This window comes from Erythrolamprus reginae, chromosome 1 (genome assembly GCF_031021105.1).
Source record: "Erythrolamprus reginae isolate rEryReg1 chromosome 1, rEryReg1.hap1, whole genome shotgun sequence".
Lineage (NCBI taxonomy): Eukaryota > Metazoa > Chordata > Lepidosauria > Squamata > Dipsadidae > Erythrolamprus > Erythrolamprus reginae.
This window is the reverse complement of record NC_091950.1, coordinates 120622345-120648237: the sequence shown is the minus strand read 5'-3', so window position 1 is coordinate 120648237 and position 25893 is coordinate 120622345. Positions and strand designations below refer to the sequence as shown.

At 40.8% G+C, this 25893-nt stretch overlaps 1 protein-coding gene across 2 annotated transcripts in view; it reads right to left on the bottom strand.

Annotated features, from left to right (window-relative positions):
* The window catches only part of GALNT18 (polypeptide N-acetylgalactosaminyltransferase 18), a 424313-nt gene that overhangs the window by 67122 nt on the left and 331298 nt on the right, over window positions 1-25893 (bottom strand). For both annotated transcript variants that reach the window (XM_070735536.1, XM_070735544.1), the window contains exon 7: window positions 6741-6926. In XM_070735536.1, the coding sequence (XP_070591637.1) occupies window positions 6741-6926 (186 nt within the window). The remainder of the gene's footprint in view (window positions 1-6740; window positions 6927-25893) is intronic.

Here is a 25893-nt window from a genome sequence, read left to right as displayed (position 1 = left end):
AGATTGCTGGCAGTAATATGCTGACTCTATAAACTGATTAGAGATTACTATTGCTAAATGTGTGGGGATGGGTTTCCCAAACAAGCCAATCCTATATTAGAATTCAGGTCCAGAAATCATTCTTTTACTTCAATATTCTCAATTTCTCTCTCTGTGATCTTGATATACTGCTATGGATTAAGCAATGACTGAAATTGAATTTTAATGATGTTTGTTTGTTTGTCTTTTATGCCGCCCCTCTCCGAGGACTCTGGGTGGCTTACAACATATAATAAAACAATGTATAACATTTTAGATCCAATTAATTAAATATAAAATTTTTAAAAAACAAACCATATAAAGCAGCCATTCTCATTCAACCAACTTTCTCTCAGCCCATTCATTGGCCAGGAGGCAAGAATCTAATACCCCCAACCTGGCGGTATAAATGAGTCTTCATACTCTTGCAGAAGGCAAGGAGGGTGGGGGCTGAAATGACTGAGAAACACGGTTTCTAACTTCAATGGTTTATTCTCAACAGGAGACTAACAAGCTGCGGAAACACTTTCACTCTGGCGCGTGCCTGACAGAAGCCGCGTAAGACCGGAGGCACTTCTATTTATACATTTTCGCCCGGCAACAAGCGACGCCTGACAGCTCTCTAAGATTGGCGCCAAACCGCAGCAGCCAATGAGAGGCAGGTAAACAATCCTTCTTGTACATAGTGAATCTTGCTTAACAACTCATGTTTTAGACTTTACCTAGTTACAGAATTTAGTGGAAACTTCTGGACATAACACCCCTCCCCCTTCTGGCTGGATTTTTTACAGATGTTTATTCAGATAAACACGTAATAAAATCGTCCAAACGGGCAGGTCTCTTGGGTGTTCGCTCAGACCTGCGGGGCTCGTTGAGGACCTGGGTGTCCACAGAAGAAGATGGTTCCTCGGGTGTCGTTGGTGCAGAGTTTCCATGGCTGGAACCTGACCGAGCTGAGGCAGCGCTGGATTGGTCACTGAACCCAGGTAAGTCCCAGTCTATTTGCTCCTGATTTCTGCTAGGTCTGGCATAACTCCCTGTGGGGCGTGAAGGAGTACAGACCCCATTACTAGTGTTAGCCATATTTTCTCTTATACTGGCTGTTTCCAGTCTCCCCCGTATGTGATCTATGTGCCTCTTCCAGAGGCGGCCATCACAAAGTTTGATCATATAAGTTTTTGGACCTGTTTGATCGGTCACTATTCCACTGTCCCACTGTCTGCCCCTGTCAAAATTTTTGACATATACATTTTGACCCACACACATTGAGCGCTCAAGGGTTGTTACATTCTCAGGCTTCAATTTTACATAAGAGGGGTGCAGCCTATCTAAGGGAGACCTCAACCTTCTCCCCATGAGTAGCTCGGCGGGGCTCTTATTTGTTGTTAGGCTTGGCGTGATGTGCTGTGTGAGTAGGAAAGTATCTAATCTCTCCTGTATGTCCCCTGGTGATGACCTCTTGATGGCCTCCTTGGCCACACGGACATATCTCTCCGCCATCCCATTAGCCCAAGCTGCGTGGGGCGATACCAAGGCATGTCTGACCCCCAGGTGGGCTAAGAACATTTCTAGTTGCCTGGAAGTAAACTGGGGCCCATTGTCCGAGACCAGGACATCTGGACACCCATGAGTTGAAAACAGTTTCCTTAGTGCATTTATCACAACTGTAGAAGTGGTGGACCCTAATAACAGTATATCAAGCCATTTGGAGTATGCGTCCACCACAATCAAAAACATATTGTTGCCCACCGGCCCAGCCAGGTCAATATGTACCCTAGACCAAGGCCCCTGGGGAGTGTCCCACTGTGCAGGGGTGGTTTTGGGGGGATTTGGTCTTGTCTCCTGACATGGGCTACATGTGGCAACCCAGTCCTCTATTCCCTTGTCCAAGCCTGGCCACCATAAGTATTCTCTGGCCAAGGCTTTCATTCTAACCACCCCTGGGTGCCCTTGATGCAACATTTGCATGACCTGTGGCCTCAGAGCAGAGGGGATAACCACCCTGTCACCCCATAATATACAGTCGTGCATCACTGAGAGTTCCAACCTCTTAGTTTTATATTCACCCACTGAGGGGTCTTCTCCATTTGGTGGCCATCCCTTCAGAATGTACTGCAGGACTTTCCCTAACACCTGGTCTTGTTTGGTTTCAATGGCCACTTCTTTAGCAGTCACAAGGGATGGTGTGCCTATGTCAATGAGGAGAACATCCCCTGCAGGGGCTGGGTCCTCCACCTTCTGTCCCAGTGGACAGCGACTCAACCCATCGGCATGATTTATTAGAGAGCCCCCCATATGCACCAGAACATAATCGTAGCCTGCTAGAAAAATAGCCCATCTGGACATGCGGGGGGACATGAAAGGAGGGGTGGGCCGGCCGGTGGCTAGCAATCCAAGTAATGGTTTATGGTCGGTGACCAACTGGAATGGTCTCCCCAATAAATAGTTGTGAATTTTTTTCACCAAAGCCACCAATGCTAATGCTTCTCTGTCAATTTGCGCATAATTGCGTTCCGCTAGGGACAATGTCCTGGAGAAGTAGGCCACAGGTGGTTCTTGGCCACTAGGTAATACATGGGCTAGGACCCCACCCACCCCATACGGTGATGCATCGCATGTAAGCCTAAGGGGCAAGGTGGAACTGTACTGGACCACAACACTTTGCGATGTTAAGAGGTTTTTAACAGCATTAAAAGCCTGTCGCTCTGTCTCACCCCATTCCCATTGCGCTCCCTTGTGGAGAAGTCGATGAAGCGGCTCAGCTGCGGAGGCTTTCTGTTTCAAAAAAACAGAATAAAAATTCAATAGCCCTAGAAAGGCTTGCAGTTCCGTCTTACAGGTGGGGGCGGGTGTGTCCTTAACGGCTCTAATCTTCTCCTCAGTGGGATGTATCCCTGCTTCATCTATCCTGAAGCCTAAAAAATCTACCGAGGGGGTTCCCCCCACACACTTTTCCGGTTTAAGCCGTAAGCCCTTAGCTTGCAATCGGGTCAGAACTTGTCGGATTCTGGAGTGCAACTGGTCTGGAGTGTCCCCACAAATTAAGATGTCATTAAAATATGGGACCACTCCCTTAAGTCCCCACAGTAAGCGTTCCATGAGCCGCTGGAAAATACCCGGGGCTACGCTAATGCCAAATTGCAGGCGCGTACATTTAAAGGCGCCTCTGTGGGTTACAATAGTTTGCGCTAGGGCTGTGGCATCATCGACGGGCAACTGCTGGTATGCCTGAGCGAGGTCCAGCCTCGCAAAGATTTTCCCAGACCCCAGGGTATGCAGCAACTGCTGCACTACAGGTATCGGGTACGAGTTGTGTTGTAACGCCCTATTGAGAGTAGATTTCTAATCCGCACAAACCCGCAGGGATCCGTCAGGCTTAAGGGGGGTTACAATAGGGGTTTCCCATGGGGCATGTTCAACAGGAACTAAGATCCCTTGAGCCTGGAGTTTTTGTAATTGGGCATCCAATTTGTCCATCAGTGGCAGCGGCACCCTGCGAGGTTTTAGTCGAAGGGGAGGAACAGCAGGATCTAACGAAAAAGAAATTGGGGGCCCCTTATATGTACCTAAACCGTCTTGAAAAACCTCAGGAAATTCGTGTACAAAATCAGGTACCTTCAGACAAGTCAGTTTGTGAAGACCTGTAACAGCTAACCCTAAGGGAGCCATCCAATTTAGACCCAATAGGGAATGATTAGCCCCTTCAACAATCAGAATAGGTAACAGATGGTGAACATTTTTAAAAGTTACCAGCACCATAGTGCTGCCCAAAACCCTGATTGGGTGTCCCTGGAAGTCCTTGATTGTGATGTCCAGCGGTTGCAAAGAGTCCCGTGATAAACCAGGCATATAAAGTCTCAGTTTATGCCACGGCATTAAGGTAAATTTGGAGCCCATATCCAGCTCCATGTGGCATGGGTGGCGATTTAGCAAAAGAGGGACAACAATTTTATTAGGGGTAGGTGGATAGGTGGCACATTCTGTGTGTGTGCGGTTACCTCGGTTGTTCCACGGCCTCCGGCTTCCTCGACCTTGTTGCCTGAATGGGCGGTAGGACCGTTGAGTAGGAAAAGTAGGCAGCAGGTCCTGATTGCAGGGGATGTCATCGGGCAGTGTGGCTCGGCAGACGACGGCGATGTGGCCTCGTTTGTTGCAGTGGTGGCAGAAGGCATCCTTGAAGGGACATCTGGACCGTGGATGTTGGCCCCGGCATCCGGCACAAGCTGGGAAGGGCTGGCGGGGTTGTCTGACAGGAGGTCCCCGAAGCTGGCAGCAGTAGTCCTCATACGCGTCGAAATCAGAGGAGTTGCAGTCATGTGGAAGATTGATGTGGGAATGCGGAGCCGCAGCAATTTTACATACAGTAGACAGCTTGTCATTAGACTTCAGTTCAGCCGCTGCGGCTTCCGCGACTTCTGCTGTCTGAGCAGCCTTAATGACATCTTGAAGGGAAGAGTCTTCGGCTGCAAGCAGTTTGTTTCTGATGGACACATTTTTCATACCAAAGATAATGGCATCTGTCAATCTTGCCTCAGGATTTTCAAATTGACACTTCGCTAATATGGTTCTTAGGCGTGTGGCAAACTGGTTAATAGTTTTCCCGTCGGATTGAGCCATTCGGGAGAACTGGTGTCTGAAAACCCTCGCAGGTTTAGTCGGCTTAAAATGAGTCACCAACTTTTCTCTCAAAGTTTGCCATGGCACTGAATTAGCAGGTTCAGGGTCGGTCAAAGTACCGGCCAAATCAAAAATTTGCGTGCCGCAATAGTTCAGAAATAAAGCCCTTTTCCGGCTGTCATCGGCATCTTTCATGCCGGCGGCTTCAAGAAAGATTTCAAATTTTGCCATATAGGCAGTCCACGTTGACCTCTCAGGGTCAAACAGTTCAGGCGGCTGTATTATCGAAGGGGTTGCCATGATGATTTTTCCGTAAAGAAAAAAATCGCCTCTAGACCCTCGTCGCCAGTGAAATGACCGAGAAACACGGTTTCTAACTTCAATGGTTTATTCTCAACAGGAGACTAACAAGCCGCGGAAACACTTTCACTCTGGCGCATGCCTGACAGAAGCCGCGTAAGACCGGAGGCACTTCTATTTATACATTTTCGCCCGGCAACAAGCGACGCCTGACAGCTCTCTAAGATTGGCGCCAAACCGCAGCAGCCAATGAGAGGCAGGTAAACAATCCTTCTTGTACATAGTGAATCTTGCTTAACAACTCATGTTTTAGACTTTACCTAGTTACAGAATTTAGTGGAAACTTCTGGACATAACAGGGGCAGTACAAATCTCTGGGGGGGAGTTGATTCCAGAGGGCTGGGCTCCCCACAGAGAAGGCTCTTCCCCTAGAGCCCACCAACTGACATTGTCTAGTTGATGGGACCTGGAGAAGGCCAACTCTGTGGGACCTGACCGGTCTCTGGGATTCGTGTGGCAGAAGGTGGTCCCGTATCGTTTCTGCAGAAAATCACTCCTATCAAAATCACTTAGAAGTACAACTGAGCAAAGTTTCAGGTGACACAAATCATGAGATGAACATTGATTGATGAACCAGATTGAGGTTATTTATAAATTATGTCTTTATGATACAATTATTCTAATCTGGTTCTTGTACTACAAAGTTGCTGAAATAATTAAATGTAATTGCAGTCCTGCTACAAATGTAAAACATCTGTTTCTAAATGTTAATCCTCTTAGACTTGTCTAAGGGCCATGTTGTCTTGGGATTATAAGTTTATCTTGGCAGACTTCCCAATTTAGCAATACAAGTACAGTGGTCCCTTGACTTTCGCGGGGGATATGTTCCAAGACTGCCCACGAAAGTCAAATTTCCGCAAAGTAGGGACGCTCCCTTCCTTCCTTCCTCACCCTCCCTCCTCCATTCCTGGTTTTACTTACCCCCAGAACCCACAGGGGCAACGGGCGGCAAGCTGGGGGCTTTGCTGCGCTCGCTGCCGGTGTTTCCCATGGCGGCGGCAGCACCGGTGCTCAGGGGAAGGGCAGGGGAAGGGGACGCTCAAGACAAGAGGGATACAGGCCAGGACTCTAAGCCAGGATTCCAGGCCAGTCAGCTGGGAGGTCAGATGCTACCACTAAGGGAGTTAGCTTAGGTGGGTGGGGGAAGAAGAGGCGGTGACGGTGAGTGGTAGTAAGCAACGGTGGCGGAAAAAGAGGCAGCCACACCCTTTGGTGCTTGAGATGACCCTGAGCTGTGGGTGGAGGCTACCGGAAGGCATCCCTGTGATTAGCATGCACCCCCTGACCCAACAATGCCCTCAGCTCCTCCCCCTCAGGTGAGTTAGGGTGATCTTGTCTGTCCACAAGGCTGGGCTTCAAGAGGAACATACCAACACTCCGAGAATTAAAGGGGAGGGATCGGGAGGCTGGGGCAGAAGCGGAGCTTTTATTTAAAGAAGCAGGATGGCTGGGGTAAGGGGGGAGGAGGAAAGTTAAAACGCACAGTACTGTACATCGGGCGGCTGCGGGAAAATCCGTGGTGTTCAAAAGCACTGCAGAGTATTTTTTTCCATTAATTTTTTTGAAAACCCGTGGTATAGCCTTTCTGCGAAAGTCGGACCCGCAAAAGTCAAGGAACCAATGTATTGGTGATTATCAGTTATCACTTGGTCTCACAAGACAAATTCTTGAAGAAACTTATAAAACTGAAAAAAGATATTGTTTTGTAGTCCAAGGTTATATGGTCATGTTCATTTGTAGCCTACCTCCTGAGGAATATTCCATGCCATGTAAACATGGCTTTTGAATTCATCCATCCAAACTTCAGCCACTCTTAATGCATTTCTTCGGACATGGGATGTTAGGTCCTCTGTGTATGGCTTGTGGGCTCGTTCAATATGGGCAATCCTAGAGCAAGGTAGGACTTCAACACTACCACCACACTGCCAGACCTAGGGGGAAAAAAGTATTTTGCTATATTGGATAGATTCATTCTACCAACTGTTAAATAGTCCCTTGGAAAAATTTCACAAAGAATAGGGATCACTCTTGGTTATATACACACTGTACACACACAATTCATAGTGTATGAAAATTCACTTCTGGTATTAAATATAAAAGTTGCATCTTAATTTTCACTATTTAGAATTTGAATCTGGGTATACAATCCTAAGGGAAGTAAAAAGAAAAAAAATAAAGTAACTCCTACAAGGCTGTACTTACCTACTTTTGACTTCTACCCGTTTTAAGAAATTTTGTGCAAATTATGTTTTAGGCAAAAATGAGAGGATAAGATACCATCTTAAGGACATTAACACAAGGCCTTCCAAACTGAAGACCTCCACCTCATCTTTAAATAAATCCCTTCTGTAAAATATTATTGTTGGGTAGAATTTTGGAAGGCTATTTTCTTTTAGCCCTACTATGAAATCTGGACTTTCTGGATTGTTTTATTTTAAATTAATCTTTTATCACATATTGGCTGAAGTAAGTCAGCTGAACCATTCAATCAGAAAATGAAAATTAACTTTGTCAGGTTTGTTTATTTCCTATTCATAATAGGTGACACTGTCTTGAATAACTTGTATGACCTATTAAACAGTCCTCTTTAGTCCTTGGATAAAAGAAAACCAGGAAATGAATATGAGGTTATTAGGATAAATTAAGAAGCCAAAAGGGGCAATGATGAACCATTTCCATATTGTCGCCAAAGAAATCCATGAGAGATCCAACTCAGATAGAAGCCTTTTCCTTCCATTCATCTATTATGCCATGTTCAGTGACTTATTTTATATATTTAAACCATTTGTATATAATACAATAGACACTGGCTGGGGAATTCTGGGAATTGAAGACCACATATATTAAAGTTGTTAAGATTGAAAAACACTGAATCAAATACAGTGGTACCTCGTGATACGAACACTTCGAGATACGAACCCGGGGTTCAAATTTTTTTTGCCTCTTCTTATGAACTTTTTTCGCCTTACGAACCCACCGCACATTGCAAAATGGCGCTCCGCTGGGTGCCGCCGCCTGGCTGTCACCTTTTAAAACAGCCGGGGAGCTTCTCGGCGTTCTCCCGAACCCGAACCCACACCTGAACTTTTCAGGTTCGGGTTCGGGAGGCTGCCGAGAAGCGCCGCTGCCCGCCTGTCACTTTCTTAAACAGCAGGGGGGCTTCTTGGCGTTCTCTCGGGTTCGGGAGGCCACTGAGAAGCACCTGGCTGTTTCAAAAGATTACAGCCGGTCGCTGCTGCTCAGCGGAGCGCAGTTTTTGCAATCGGCGTCGTCGTTTTCGGCCGATCTGGAGGCTGGAAAGGAGGTAGGGAATCCCAATAGGGAATTCCATGGGCGGAGCTTTGACGTCATGAAGACGTCCTTCCTGGAGGCCACATTTCGGGTTCGGGTTCAGGCGGAGCGCCATTTTGGGATTTTTCCCTCCTTGCATGCATTAATCGCTTTTACATTGTTTCCAATGGGAAACATTGTTTCGTGTTATGAACTTTTCGCCTTACGAACCTCCTTCCAGAACCAATTATGTTTGTAAGATGAGGTATTACTCTATTTGATAACATTAAAGACTAGATGAATATGGGAAAAGGTCAGGCTGTTTATAAGGGTGGGTGCTCAGGGTTTTTTTGGGGTGGTGGTGATGGTAGTGGTGAGGGGGTTGAGTCATTCCCTAATTATATTCAGCATATGCTAGAAGACAAAAGCTTCATGCAGCTTCATTGATCCTTTACCTTATATTGATTTCATCATTTATGCTGATAAGACCCTCTTTTTATGTCTAGAATTTTGCTATATAGTGAAAACAAACATGGGGTACTTTTAATTTTAGGGATATCAAGCTATTATGGAAAGCAATACGATATTATTAATATCATATACATTTGTGAAGAATGTTTTAAAAAGTACTTGTAAACTGTTTTACATTAATAAAACAGTAATGAATAAATGATGCTTGCGAATGTTAATAGATTTTCCTCTGGCAGTGCATGTCATTTGCTTTCATTTTTTCATTAATACAGAAAAGTACAATAGGTTCATAGATTTTTAACAGAAAATAGAGACAGAAAATACAAAACATGCAATTATAAGGAAAAAACAGCTAACAGTTTCTATCCTGAAACGTAACATCCCAAAAGTTTATGAATGAGATCCATTTTCGTTTAAATTTTATTGGCTTCCAACATAGTAAATTTCACGCTATAGTCCATATTTTTCTACTTGGTCCATAAGTTAGGATGTTTTGGTGCTTTGCAGGGTTTGCAGAACTAATCTTAGATGCTGTTATTAAAAGTAGGAGGAAGAGTAAATTTATCCCTTTTACCATTTCTTTAAAGTAGCATATTACATTTGGAGTTTTAATTCTCTAGTAACTGGCTGCCTCTTATATATTGACTGTTACATGACACACTATTCCCTCTCCCCAAATTAAATGTGAAGACACAGTGAAAAAAATCTCAAGTTATGTGCCGTATTGAGGTTGGAATTTTCTTTCATTTTTATTCCTTTGATTTCTATGCTGTTTTTAACAAGCTGCTGTAATTGCCATAAAATTGCTTTATGTGAATTTTTTACAAAGAGGTTGGTCACACATTTGTCTGAAAAGATGTAGGGACGCCTGCTTAAGCAGGAGGTTGGAACGGAAGACCTTCCAACTTGGTTATTCTATTATTTCTCCTGCACATGCTACCTAATGGGACAAGAACATACTCATATATTCTGGTTTTACCACTTGGTTTAGTAAGATATAAATTTGAAAACCTGGTTTTAAGAGTAATAAGAAAACATTTTACCATTCAATTTAGAATTAAATCCTATTAAGACCAAATGAAAATTTATCTTTTTCTTCCTAAATCATTGTCTGAAATTCAGGAAAACTGAATCTCCCTGAAATTGTCCAATCTCATAAAACTGGGAAGTGGTCCAATCTCAAAAAACTGATATAAACAAAACCTACATTAAAAAAAAATCATTTTCACATATACAGTAATACTATTATACACAATACAGAGGGGGATTATTCTAGCTACAAGTTGTGTTCCTTCCAAACATTAGAATTTCACAGATGTATGGATCACAGTTACTATTTCTCACATTAAGATCAATGATGGATTGCTACTGGTTCACTCTGGTTCAGGCGAACTGGTAGTGGAGGTGGTCGGAGGCTCCGCCTACCCAACTGGGTATCAGCATGGACGATCTGCACATGTGTAGAAGGTTCTGCACATGTGCAGAAGCACCACACACAAGCAAAGCACACACATGCATGAATTCCCAATTCCGAACCAGTAGTGAAGGTAAAGGAAATCCGCTACCGGTTAAGCTGCATAATAAGATAGTTTTGTACCAATGACTAACAACTTTGAAAGTAATATGAGACCAAGTTTGGCACTGGAACTAAGTTAGAAACCTGAAGACATCATTGGTACTATGAACCTCATTTCTTTGCATTCCCACCTATTGGATTGTCCGTCAGCAGATGGGTTCATAAATGATGACCTGTCTCATTGACTCATTCATAGTATCTCAAAAGATTACAGCTTTTCTTTTCTGTTTTCTATTGTTTTACCTTCCTTAATCTGTTATTCTCAAGCTAATGAGGGGGAAGATGTCAAGTTGCCTAGGAACTATTTTAACACAACTGTAAGATGTTTCCCCAATTTTACACATCAGTATATTGTGTAGAATTTGTATTTGTATAGAATATCTCCGGGACCACCTTCTGCCGCACGAATCCCAGCGACCGGTTCGGTCCCACAGAGTTGGCCTTCTCCGGGTCCCGTCGACTAAACAATGTCATCTGGCGGGACCCAGGGGAAGAGCCTTCTCTGTGGCAGCTATGACCCTCTGGAACCAGCTCCCCCCTGAGATTAGGATTGCCCCCACCCTCCTTGCCTTTCGCAAACTCTTAAAACCCACCTCTGCCGTCAGGCATGGGGGAACTGAAACATCTCCCCCTTGCCCATGTTGTTTTGGTGTTAGATTGATTGTGTGCTTGTTTTTTAATATTCTGGGGTTGTTTTTTATGAATTTTTTAGCTTAAAATTGTAATTGGATTGGTGGGTATTGGATTTGCTATTATATATTGTTTTTACTTTGTTGTGAGCTGCCCCGAGTTTGCGGAGAGGGGCGGCATATAAATCCAATAAATCTAATCTAATCTATACATAAAATGTCAAATTAGGCTACTGTTAATTTTTGACCCCGAGTGAAGTGTAAATCAGTACAATGGGGATTGAACAACAACTCTTGGTGCTGAACAGTCCTGATCTTTTTAATGAATTTGAAATAAGGAGGCATCATTTAAGATTCCACTTCACCTTATCTTTGATTTTGCTAATAATTTTATCATTAAACTGCAAAATTAAACTGCACCTGCTTATAACACAGACAAGTACACAACTGGCCTGATTTAACATGTACTGCAATATGGTTTGTAAACAGCAATTACTCAGCTCCTTGGCACACTCCAATTAATCAAACCTGTGGGTCTTCTCTTTCTTGTCTAAACACTGTCAGTCTTTGTTCTATTTCTGCAGCCTCATTAATTACACTACTTCAAGAAGCATGAATTCATTTCAGAACTTAAATGTTAAGCAGAAGCTGTCAAGGCAAGGGCTGATACAACTAGCTGGCTGCACAGAGCGGAATCAAAATCCAGTCTAATTATTTATAAGGATTAACGCAACTAATGTTTTACAAATATTGACTAAATGCATCCAGTTTCCTAAAATAAACTAAAAAATAAAACAAAAACACACACTTATTATCCACTGCTTGACCCCATGATAAAGACAATAAAAGCAAGTAAGAATTTATACTGAGAAAAGACTGGTTTGGAGCTGAACTATTGTGGCTGTATGTTATGGTTGGGAAGATAACCTAGGAAGATGTGGAGTCAGAGCCAGAGTGACGCAGTGATTAGAGTGCAGCACTGCAGGCTATTTCAGCTAACTGCTAGCTGTAGTTCAGCAGTTCGAATCTCACCACCAAGGTTGACTCAGCCTTCCATCCGTCCAAGGTGGGTAAAATGATGATCCAGATTGTTGGGGGCAATATGCTTAGAGAGGGCTGTAAAAGCACTATGAAGCGGTATATAAATGCTAAATGCTGTTGACACAGGAAACTTACCCTAGGCAGGTGAGAACTATAGACTACTGTGGCCACATGTGTCTCATGCACAGTGGAACCCTTTCATCTCAGCATTTGCAGAAGCTATGGATATTTCTGTATAAAACCTAAGGCAATTAGAGTTGCACCATATCTGGAAAATATATTTCATACTTTTCCAAAAATCTGCGCACACTGAGAAGTTTTCAAAAACTCCATCCAACTATAGTTATAATATCATAGATGAAATAATCTACCTTCTAGAAAAAAAAATCCAGGAATTCAACATGAAAGGAGAACTCTAAATGGTAAACTGATGGCTTTTTGTACAAACTTCTTACCACCATATAGGTATGGTCTTTTATCCCATGCTAAATATAACTCAAGCATGCACATGGCATAATATCCTAAACTTCATATGCATGGTAATAGCTTTGTCCATGCTTTTCTTCTCAGTCTACTTCTTTCATCTTTTATAGGGGTTCAATTTGGTGGGTTTTTTAGAAGTGGGTTTAATTCCACAAAGGACTAGCTTTCTTTCTGAAAACAGTTGCAACTAAAATGCAGCTATCTATAGGAAGCCAATCTCATTTATTTATTTATTTTATTTATTTATTGTTAGAGTTGAAAAGGATCATGAAGGCCATCGAGTTCAACTCCCTGCCCAAGCAGGAACCCTATAGTACACCAGTCAAGTGGCAGTTCAATCTTCTCTTAAAAATGTCCAGAGTGTTGGAGTTCACAACGTCCACTGGTAGGTTGTTCCATTGGTTGATCGCTCTGACCGTCAGGAATTTCCTCCTTATCTCCATGTTGAATCTCTCCTTGGTCAGCTTCCAGCCGTTGTTCCTCGTCCGGCCCTCTGGTGCCCTGAAGAATAAAGTGATCCCCTCCTCTCTGTGACATCCCCTCGTATACTTGTAGACTGCTATCATGTCCGCTCTAGCCCTCCTTTTCTCTAGGCTATCCATGCCCAGTTCCCTCAGTCTTTCTTCGTAAGTCTTGGTTTCCAATTCCTTAATCATCTTGAGTGACATCAGTGGAGCTGGGTAGAGATTTATTTAGAGACGCCAGTCTAGTTTAAACAATTGAACAGGACTTAAATCAGTGTGTGAATCAGAATTGTTATTCTAATTAACTGTTACTAATACTGTATTTTTTGGGGGGGTGTTATTGGAATGTTTGGAGAGTATAGATTTTCCTGTCCTCAAATTCAGGCCACCATTCTCATCAGAGGTAGTGTCATTGTCTCAATGTAAAAGCAATATAAAGAAAAAACAATGGGCTAAGAAAAAACAATGAGTATAGCCTATTTCTCCTTCTCTTCTCCTTCTCTTAAAAATCAGTTAATAATGATTAAGGGAACTGGAGATTGCATGAACTGAGACAGAGTAGAGGAATAGAAGAGCAAGGATTAAAATAGATTAAAGGGAAATGGAAAAAGAAGAATTGAAATTAGAGAACCCTTTAAAATACCAGATAGTCACATGCTTACATAATATTTGCCTTCTGAGCTTGTTCAAAGATTTAGCGAATAGCTTCACCAACCATTTGCTGAATTTACTTCATGGTGAACTTGACACCCTTCCAATTGCCTTCCTCAGTTTCAGTCTATGATCATTAGCATGCAACTTTTAGTGAAAGGTTTTGCATTTGGTACATTAAAGCAGTGTTTCCCAACCTTGGCAACTTGAAGATATCTGGACTTCAACTCCCAGAATTCCCCAGCCAGCGAATGCTGGCTGGGGGATTCTGGGAGTTGAAGTCCAGATATCTTCAAGTTGTCAAAGTTGGAAAACACTGCATTAAAGTATACTCACCTCATTTGGTACTAATACATACTCATCTCTAACCCCCAGATACTGATCACAATGACAAAACAAAAGAAACTGGCAAAAAAAAGAATGAAAGATGCCCCCCCCCCCTTTAACGTAGGTCAAACTAGTATTTGGATCAGGTGTGAACTAGCTGAGTTACTCTCCTTTTCTTGCTTGTAGAGCTTTTAAGTAATGTGCTTTCTTCCCCCCAAACACTGAGATCATAAAGATGATTCATAGACAATGGATAATGTTGCTACTATGTAAAATTATGCCTGCTGTAGCTACAGGAAGCCTACTAAGGCATTCATGGGGAAAGGGAAAGAAGAGAAAATTGTGCCACTGGAGGCATGACACAGACAAATTGAGCCAGCCACTGGAATCAACTTTGCACAGAGAAAAAAAAAGGCAATTGGAAACACAGTGACAGAAAAATAGTTTTTGCACTACTTTCAAAATAGGGCTGTTTCTGTCATGAAATGCCAATAATTTTAAAATCATATCCTCCTAATCCTTCAGGCAAAAGAGTTCATCATATCCAGGCCACAAAGCACGTCTGTAATTATTCTCATCCCATGGAAATATACTGAAGAAATGTCAGCTAAATCCTAGCAAATATTTCAGATGTCAAACTCCTGCTCTACATCATTAACAGAAAAAAGGCTGCAGATGAAGTTTTTTCCTCACCAGTATATCAACATGCTGGGAAAAAGAAAAACTTTGCCTGCTTCTTAACATCTAGCAATTATAGCCTTGTACTGGAAGGTGCATACTTGGCAATCCTATTTATGAGAGTAACATATGAAACCTTTTTATTTCTTAACATCCAGATGAAGGGCATACTATATACTGAAACAGATCTCCAATGTAGCAAGCAAGGGACCCTGTTTGTCAAACTCGGTCTCATCATGTGACATATTGTGACCTATCATGACACTTTTTGCCTTTGCGGAGCTGGAGAGGGCGTGGCCTGCACGTTACCCATCCGTCCCGTAGGTTGCCAATTTGACAGCCTTGCTCTAGAAAGTGGCTAGCAGTCAGTGAGAAGCAAAACACTTCACCATCAGGACAGAGTTCTCTAAATTGTTCTTCAATGGTTAGGGAGACAAAGCAGGCACTCTGCTCCTATGAGGACAATCCTCAATGAATTGATCACATTTATTTGTTTTGTTTTTAAATCCATAGATGTAGGATTTAGAAATAGTTACAGCAATTTGAATAGAAATCCAAAACAGCTCATCGCAACAAAGAATACTAGCATCTTCTCTATTTTTAGATATTATCTTTATATATATTACTTCATATTTATTCTCTTCCATATGTATTGTGTATTGGACAAATGAATGAATGAATGAATGAATGAATGAATGAATGAATGAATGAATGAATGAATGAATGAATAAATAAATAAATGTATTCATTTTATGCAAACCAGTGTCATGCTTTCTGGCTTCTGAATTTGCTCAGTTTAGGCCACAGGCTCATACTAGCAGGTGGGTGGGTGGGAGAATCAGGAAGAGACCTCTCCTCCCTACCCCATGTGAATAGAAGACTGCTGGATTTCTGTTATTCATCTTAGGAATCACTGCTGTGAAATGCTAGTTAGTCCATGAGAAGGACAAAAAGTTAACAGGAGTTAAGTTTTAATAGGCGTCTCGGGAGAAAGGCGGCATAGAAATCAAATAAACAAATAAAAATAAATCCAATCCTAAAATCTTCAACCTTACACTGTCTACAATAGACCTCTCCCCTTTCCTAAGAGGTCTGTAAGGGGCGTGCATAAGAGCACCTTCGTGCCTACCATCCCTGTCCCACTGTCTTTTTATCCTTTCTATCTCTACTTTATACTTATGTTATGTTAAAACATACTACAATATTATACTGGTAAATGATTTAGCTTTACTAGATAAATGGTCAAAGCAAGGGAAACTGCAGTTTAATGTTTCCAAATGTAAAATAATGCACTTGGGGAAAAGGAATCCTCAATCTGAGTATTGCATTGGCAGTTCTGTGTTAGCAAAAATTTCAGAAGAGAAGGATTTAGGGGTAGTGATTTCTGACAGTCTCAAAATGGGTGAGCAGTGTGGTCGGGCAGTAGGAAAAGCAAGTAGGATGTTTGGCTGCATAGCTAGAGGTATAACAAGCAGGAAGAGGGAGATTGTGATCCCCTTATATAGAGCGCTGGTGAGACCACATTTGGAATACTGTGTTCAGTTCTGGAGACCTCACCTACAAAAAGATATTGAACGGGTCCAAAGACGGGCTACAAGAATGGTGGAAGGTCTTAAGCATAAAACGTATCAGGAAACACTTAATGCACTCAATCTGTATAGTCTGGAGGACAGAAGGAAAAGGGGGGACATGATCGAAACATTTAAATATGTTAAAGGGTTAAATAAGGTTCAGGAGGGAAGTGTTTTTAATAGGAAAGTGAACACAAGAACAAGGGGACACGATCTGAAGTTAGTTGGGGGAAAGATCAAAAGCAACGTGAGGAAATATTATTTCACTGAAAGAGTAGTAGATCCTTGGAACAAACTTCCAGCAGACGTGGTTGGTAAATCCACAGTAACTGAATTTAAACATGCCTGGGATAAACATATATCCATCCTAAGATAAAACACAGGAAATAGTATAAGGGCAGACTAGATGGACCAAGAGGTCTTTTTCTGCTGTCAGTCTTCTATGTTTCTATGTTTCTTGTATGATAAATAAATAAATAAATATCATTCCCTCTTCCCTGCCCATTATCCAGGAGACTAGAGAACAAGACAGGGGTCCCCAAACTTGGCAACTTTAAGACTTGTGGACTTCAACTCCCAGAATTCTCCAACCAACTATGGGAGTTAAAGTCCACAAGTCTTAGTGTTGCCAAATTTGAAGACTTCTGGAGTAGAGGAATTCTGAAGTACAATGAGGCATGGGAGAAGTAACTAAGTGCTAAGGAATTATAACAAGTAATAATAAAGATGGAGTGACTGGTGTTACAGCAATGAGGCAAGCGACATGCATTTGAAGCAAAAGGTGAAAGGGTCAAAGATAATTGACCAAAGTATCAGAAAGTTGCAGTGCTCTGCTACTGAAGTTAAGGTTTTGCAAAAATAAATAATGTTCTACAATGTAGTTCATAACGGATGGACTTGTTGTTACGATGATTTATTTAGAAACTCAGTGCTTTGTAAAGAACATTGTTTTTATGACTTTCTATAAAATTAACTTAAGATTGTGGCATAGTGCTTTTCTCTGACAAATTGATGCAACATGCAACTCGTTTTATGGTTATCTGCATTCTGTTGTAGTTACATTTGCAAGTCTAAAAGCCTTGGAACTCTCATTTTCATAAGTTAGAAATAGGAGCAATCAAAGCAGGCTAATATCCATGTTATAATTATGCAATTATCAAGGATATATTGGCTGTTTACCTCATAGAGTAATTGTTATTCATAAATGCTGCAAGTCACTGATGCCACATGCCTACAAAATGTTTTGTAAATGTATATATGATCTTGGTAGATTGGAACCATTCTAGCACAATGAAGCTACATCTGGAGCAGCAATTGTGAAAAACCTCTGACACAGTTACACCATACGAAAACAGTAAAATAATAGAACGAATAAAATGATTCTACCACAATCAATTCCATCCCATTTATTTAAAAAATAATGTATATATGGGAACAATAGAAAATAGACAAAAAGATATTTCATGATGACCAGTATATGTTATTCTATGGATTAAAAAAACAAATAAAATATGTTTATTTTTTCTCTCTCCTTAAGGTTCCTTAGGGGCTCATCATTTCATTGGACTCATTTCATGTGTAGATTGTCTTGTCTTTTCCTTAGCAACCCAGAAAGACCAAGAACAGGTACTACATTTAAGTAGTTAAAGAGCTATCACTAGTATTTTCCTAAGCATATGTATCTAGGACTGAAATATGATTTATTTTAATCAGATTTACAAAGCAATGGTGGGGAGGTCAACTCAATGCTTCCAATTCAATATTTTCTCCTATGCACAGGTTGTTGCATGGTTTAAAGCAGGGGCTCAAAATTTGTCTCTGTAGAACTGCCAGCAAATTTCTTTTTCCTCTCTGTCCAAAAGATATTAGCATAGTTTTTCCCCATTTTAGGCAAGAAATACAAGACAGCTGCATACAAAAAGATGAATATGGGTAAAAACAACTTTTTCACCAAAATAGAAAATCCAAGTAATATTTTTGTCTTCTGCAGATAAAGGTATGGGACCCACCAACCTCAGCCACTAAAAATGTGTTCATCTTACTTTCAAACGTAAATATTTTGAAAGGAGGCAGACAAAGTTATGGGACATTAGTGCATTAATGACTGTTGGTCTTGATGGATATTTACTGTTTCTGGAATCATGGGGATTTATTTTTGTTCTTGTTTGTAAATCAGACTAGACACCTGGCAACCACATGTCCATGTTACTTTTTTCTCTGTCCTCTTCCTAGGGCTGAGAGGGAATGAATTGTTCAAAGTTAACTTTGTGCTCAAACCAATACTAGAACTCAGGGCTCTCATCTCATTGTCCAGTATGAAGCATTAAACCAAACCGGCTTTCAGAATGATTAAGTAGAATTAATTAAGTAATAGTTGATAAGAAGCAAAAGTAGAAGTGCACTATTATCCTCCTGCCAATTCCTCCAAATTTCCTTATCACAATTAGATTGTTCAGTATATGATACTGGATATTGAACTAGATGAGTCTTTGGCTTTGATTCCCATGTCTATATGTGGCATTAGATAACCCTGGCTATCAGTAAAAACTGCTGGAAGAGATTTATCAATACTTTCTGAAAACATGCTAAGGATATTCATCAGTTTGGCTGAATCCCAGTTCCCCAAACAGAATAAGATAATTCATTAAAGTTTGCTGCAAAAATCAAAACTAGAAGCACAAACACAGATGTCTGATTCAGGGGGATTCAATTACTTATTTATAAACATAATAACAGATGAATTTACAATGCCATTAGCAGATTAAAGTAAACACAAGCAAGAGAATTAGCTTCATTTCAGCAAAACAGACAATCACAGAGAACAGAGAGTGAACTGAGCCATGCCCAACCTTAAGCTTAAGTATTCAGTTTCGATTCTCTGCACAGACTCAGAGGTGGCTAGCTCCTATTGGCTGATTCAGTTGCTATGCCTATTAATTGGCTAATCTTGTTAACATGGCTCTCCCAGTCATGGATATTCTAACATATTTCAGAATGGGTTTTCTTTTTTCTGTGTTGAAACAAGTAAGTCTGAACTTTTTCTAGTCAATGTGGGCTCCTACAAAATTATGATACCCTGCAGGTTTAACTTTTTGCATAAAATGACAAAATGGAGAAGAAAGCAGGAACATTATTATTTATTATGGAGATGGGGGAAGAAGGAAGTGGGGCAGAGAGAGATTGGCTTAGTCTCCCTTCTCTTCGTCCAACACTACTTCACAGTGGCTGCCTTTAAATCCCATCAACCTTTGCTCTCCAGCAATCTCTGAGTTCCTAGTAAGTGGTGGTCAGGAGACAGTAAGGTGAAGAAAGAGATCTTCAGTTTTACCATTTTCTCTACAATTTAGTTATGTTTCATAGTTGCTTCTGAGTGCATTAGCACTTGACACTATCCATTTTTACGGAAGAAGACCAGCAAATTAATCCCTGATTCTTTCACCTTAGGGCAGTCAGCTCCATTAAAAAAGAACATATTAGTCCTTATGGACACCTCTTTCTATTACCCAGCTGACCTGCTTCCCCCCACCCCCAGCCTATTTGATGGTGCTGCCTGTGTTGCCCACAGCAAGTGAAACAATATTGCCAATTATAATCACATCTGAATCTAAACAAACGAATAAGCATTTGAAAAGGACAAAAATATTTTAAAGGGGCGCAGCTCAAATGACTACTGTTCTGTTCCAGCTACGGACTATGTCATGACCCTAGCAACAGCAGGGGGCGATATTCGGCGGAAAAAGTGTACGATCCTGATTGGTTAGCAGGGAAGTATAAATAACCTCTCACTTGTAAGTTGTTGTTCTTCTGTGGTATTGTTCTGTTAATAAAGTGTTATTGCATTGGCTGTCCGCCTCTCTTGAATACATTACAGACTACAGAAAACATAGCACACATGCAGTTTGTTCAAAGCTATATTTAATTGATTAACCACTACTAATAAACTGGCCTAGTAGTGTTCATACACAAATAAAATCTTAAATCAGTCTTTTCTTGGAAAAAAAACCCCCAGCTATTAAATATACGGCATTAACAACTGGCATTAGTCCATAAAGTCATAAAGCAAAGATAAGTAATTAGTCCTGAATATCACAGGAAGCTTATGGAGGTTGGCAAGATGCCTGGAATCAGCCCATAAAACAGAAGCCAAAACAGATAAACTGAGCAGATTTTTCCAAACAAGAGGCACACGATCAAGCATACTATCAAATGAGTTATTACCTGCAGAGTTTTTTCAGTCTTTGTTATTCCTTAAGTAAACTTGGGCAATTAGCCCCAAGCCTACTCTCGAGGAGACCTCCTCCTGAGTAGCCATTCCTCCCTTTTGGCAGCTGTGTGTGCTCATGCTTTAAGAAAGGGCTTCTCTGCTTCTGCCTCACCACTGCTGTGGTGCTGCTGGTTCTGAACCACTGCCTCTGACACTGAGCCTTCACCAGCCTACTCACTGTCCAACTCAGGTGCCAATGGCACATGCTCTTTGCGCAGCACCTGATCAGCCTCATCTGAGACGGGATCTGCTACCAACTGCACAGTTTGTTGGTGGGTTACAACAGCTATATGCATTTCTATAACTTCTATATTTTCTACATGTTCTATAATTTCTATACCGGAAAGCTTTCATCTTCATAAACCTTAGATTCATTTGAAAATTCTGAAACAATTGCTCAAATTTAGCAAGCAATTTAAAATTTTTGTAAATCTCCAGAAGCTTTTCCTCAGGTTGTCCCTCTTGTGCATTTTTAGCTAGAAGCAAGAAACTTAAATTCCTACTTTCAAAGTCACTTTTTTCATATTTATTATAACTCTTATTATTACTATTATTATTATTTATTAGATTTGTATGCCGCCCCTCTCCATAGACTCGGGGCGGTTCACAACAATAATAAAAACAATATACAGTGTAACAAATCTAATAATTAAAAGAAAGCATCTAAAAACCCATCATTTTAAAAACCATACAACACAAGCATACCATACATAAAACTCTGTAAGCCTGGGGGGGGTGTCTCAATTCCCCCACGCCTGGCGATATAGGTGGGTCTTAAGCAATTTACGAAAGACAAAGAGGGTGGGGGCAGTTCTGATCTCTCGGGGGAGTTGATTCCAGAGGGTCAGGGCCGCCACAGAGAAGGCTCTTCCCCTGGGGCCTGCCAGACAACATTGTTTAGTCAATGGGACCCGGAGAAGGCCAGCTCTATGGGACCTAATCGGTTGCTGGGATTCATGTGGCAGCAGGCAGTCCCAGAGGTATTCTGGTCGGATGCCATGTAGGACTTTATAGGTCATTACCAACACTTTGAATTGTGACTGGAAACTGATCGGCAGCCAATGCAAGCCAAAGAGTGTTGGAGAGACATGGGCAAACCTAGATAACCCCACAATAGCTCTCACGGCCGCATTCTGCACGATCTGAAGTTTCAGAACACTTTTCAAAGGTAGCCCCATGTAGAGAGCATTGCAGTAGTCAAATATTGAAGTGATGAGGGCATGAGAAACTGTGAGCAATGACTCCCTGTCCAAATAGGGCCGCAATTGGTGCACCAGCGAACCTGTGCAAATGCCCTCCTCGCCACAGCTGAAAGATGCTGTTCCAATGTTAGCTATGGAACAAGGCGGACGCCCAAGTTGCGAACCCTCTCCGAGGGGGGGCAATAATCCCCCCCCCAGGGTAATGGATGGACAGATGGAATTGTCCTTGGGAGGCAAAACCCACAGCCCTTCCGTCTTGTCAGGTTCTTTTGTTCTTTGGGCTATTCCCCAGGGGGCAATTTTCACCTTATGAACATCTCTAGACTTTTAATCTAACTATATCTAAAAATTATGGGGTATATAGTAATATTTTCCCTTTACTTTGGAAGGCATTTTTCATAAGCAAATGGAGATCTTGTTAATTTTCCCAAGATTCATTTCTTTGTTGCAAACCTATTCTACATAAGGGACAAAAACAAAAGACATTTGCATTATCTAACAACTATGGTATTATTGCTTCTCATAAGATTGCACTATAAATATTCATTTATTTATATTCAGCTATAACTAAGGTTAGTTATGAATACTATGTAAAATGCTAGATATACCGTTGGAATTATCAGTCCATTATAGCTCTGTAGTTTATTTTGATGCTGTTAAAGCACTGTAATGTATTTTGATGCAGCTAAAAGAGAAAAATATGCTACTCTTGCACACTATGGAGTTTCAAATGTGAATATATATTTTATATAGGTAAGGTTGGGCCTCTATGGAGTGATTAGAAAAAGAGTGTCTAATTTTTTAAAATGATCCAACACAAAATCATATGCCTTTATCTTGCCTTGTCCATCAGTGTTAACGTCATTACTGGGCAAGGTGAATTGTCTGCCCAGCATATTACTTAAGAGATTTGCAGCCATATTCTGTCATGAAAATTATTAGGAAAGTCTCATAAGGATAATTTATTAAATTCCTTGCCAGTGAACAGAACTATCCAGTCATTCAGCTCAACACATAGTGCACAGCTTTCTGTGGAGCTGTTCCAATTCTGTCTTGACTCATTGATGGCTGCTATGGAAGATGTAGTTTGTACATCTCTCTTGTCTGTAATATATTTTTGTAAAGAATTTGCCATTTTATCTGTTGCCATTGATTAATCTGAGGAAAAACAGAGATTAGAGAATACAAAATAAACGTGATTACAGAGTTCTTTTGTAGCCTTCACTATGTATGAAATTTTACATAGACAATTGTGACTTCTTTTGAGAGCCAGTTTAATTATTGATTGAGGCATCAGGTTAGAAAACAGAAGATTTTGTGTTCTAGTTCCATTTTAGGCAGGAAGCCACCTGGGTGACCTTGGGCCAATCACTTTCTCTCAGCCCTAGGAAAATGGAGGCAATGGCAAACTGTTTCTAAAATAACTTTCCAAGAAAATTGCAGGGGGCTTGTCCAGACAGTCTCTAAGAATTAGATATGACTGAATGGAAGCAAAACAAAAATAAATAAATAAATAAATAAATAAATAAATAAATAAATAAATAAATATCAGCTGTATATATCATAGTTTTGCTTTCAAAGGCGAAAATGTAAAATATCATATTTGGTAAACAGAAATGTAGGGTACAAATACAAGGAGGATTCATAGTTTAGAATTACAGCATTGGAGAAGGACTTGGACAATATGCTAAATATGAGCTAGCAGTGTAAAACATCTGATAGGAGAACTAATTAATCTGTTATGGTATTTAATTAGTGGGCCAAAAAGAGGGGCATCTACAATAGTACTGTATGAAGGGACAGTCCTTTGATTCAATTGGGTCTAATCCGTGTAAAATTTAAAAGCCATTATCAACTTTTGAAATGGCCCCAGAAATGCGCAGCTAGCTAATGCATTGTAATATAACTCAATAACTTTGCTGCAGTGATAATATAAATAGCCACCTTCTGGAGAGAGTGATATCTGTTCCTTACAAGAAGTAAATTCAGAACAGGTTCTGAAAAAAATAAATAAAGCATGCCTAATCAATTCTAGTTCATCTTCTACCAATTATATTCTTTAAATATAGGGAAGAAAAACCTCAAAGAAAGATTAGAATAATCTCCGGCTTGGCTTTTCAGGAGGAAAAAAAATTACATTCCTCTATCCAGATAAGAACATTATCCAATATTTTTGTTCCTTTCTAGAAATGTCCCCAAGAACCTATTAAGGAATTTTACAGCTGGCTCAGGAATTCTAAGAGTTGAAATCTATAGGTTGTATAAAGGGGCTATAGTTTCCCACCCCTGCTCTAGAGGATTACTATGTGGAAATCATATAGAACTGTATGTTGCTTTCATGTTGATGATACCACCCCTCATGCTTTCAGATAACTCTGTGAAATGATTGCAAGCAGATGATTAATGACAAAGGATGAAATGTAGTCTATTATGTTAGATATAAGACTATGGGATACAGCATGTATGTCAAACTTGTGGTGTCATGTTGCCGTCACATGGCATATTGTGATGTGTTTTTCTTCCCGGGGTTGGGGTGGGCGTGGCCTGTGCATGATGAATCCAGCCCATGGGCTGCCATTTTAACCCCTTTGGAATCAATGGTGAAAATCCATTTTTTTTACTACTGGTTCTGTGGGTGTGGCTTGGTGCTGTGTGATGTGGCTTGGTGGACATTGCAGGAGAAGGATTATTATTATTACTTATTAGATTTGTATGCCGCCCCTCTCCGTAGACTCGGGGTGGCTCACAACAGTGATAAAAACAATACATGGTAGCAAATCTAATAATTAAAATCTAAAATAACAGTTTCACATTACAAAGTCTTTAAAAAAAACCCCAATAGATAAAATACATACACACAGTCATATCATGCACAAAATTACATAGGCAAGGGGGGGATGTCTCAGTTCCCCCAAGCCTGACCACAGAGGTGGGTTTTAAGGAGTTTATGAAAGGCAAGGAGGGTGGGGGCAGTCCTAATCTCTGGGGGGAGTTGATTCCAGAGGGTCGGAGAAGCCACAGAGAAGGCTCTTCCCCTGGGTCCCACCAGACGACATTGTTTCGTCGACAGGACCCGGAGAAGACCAACTCTGTGGGACCTAACCGGCCGCTGGGATTCGTGCGGCAGAAGGCGGTCTCGCAGATATCTTGGATACTGCAAAATCTCCATTCCCATGCCGCTCTGAGGCCAGTCAGAGGTGGTATTTACTGGGTCTCTGAATTACTCAAAATTTCTGCCACTGGTTTTCCAGAACCTGTCAGAACCTGCTGGATTTCACCCCTCCCTGAGATATAGCATAAATACCCAAGCACAAACTTCTGACCAACCAAGAATGATAGGATATATCAGAAGCCTATTTCTCTTTAACTCATCCCAGTCAGCTGTGCCTTGAAATGCACTGTGATTTTTAGACAATTACTATAAATTAAGATAATAAAATCCAGTGAAGGTGAAGATGCAGTTAAATTTTATATATTGCTACCTCCACCTTCAGTAGAATGATTGAAAAAATACTGCCGTTAAATACTTGGGTGGGAGTGCTAGATGGAAGCCCAAAACATTAGTCATAACAATAACAATGGGCAGACATCTGGAATTTGTAGCCATTTTTAAAATAAAAGGTGCTAACAAGCTAAATGAAAGTGATGTCCACAAGAATGAAAAGTAGCTGCTTGGAGATTAACAGGGAAAAGAATTATGGTAACAATTCTGGGAACCAATTTCTTCTAGAGAAATATCTGAAGGTCCCTTGCATTCTATAGACTATTCGTAGAATCCAAAAGAATAATCAAATATATCTGTTACAGAGAAAATTAACCAATATTTTTTTCCTGACCCAGTGTAATTGCAATATACCCAATCCAATAAATGCCTTAATTTTTAATTGTCTATAAAGAAGTTTTATAACCCTATACTTCTTCAAGTGAATCTTTCATTTGAAAACCATGAGACTCAATAGATAAATTAACCATGAGACTCAATAGATAAATGGATATTTCTCTAGTTCAAATCAACCCCACTGAGGGAATAAATTTTTGAACTAAAAAAACCATGGCCCCATTTTTTAAAATAAAATGATTTGGGGGGTGGAGGCTGCTATCTTCCTATGAATACTTTTACGCACTATAAAAATCAGCTGCCCTGCTAAAAAGTCAACAAGATTATATTTTGTGAGGAAAATGTTGAGATACCCAAGTCATATAGACTGTGGCTAATCTATATGTCTTATCTGTGGAATAGAAATTGTATCATTATGAAAAATAACCTTCAG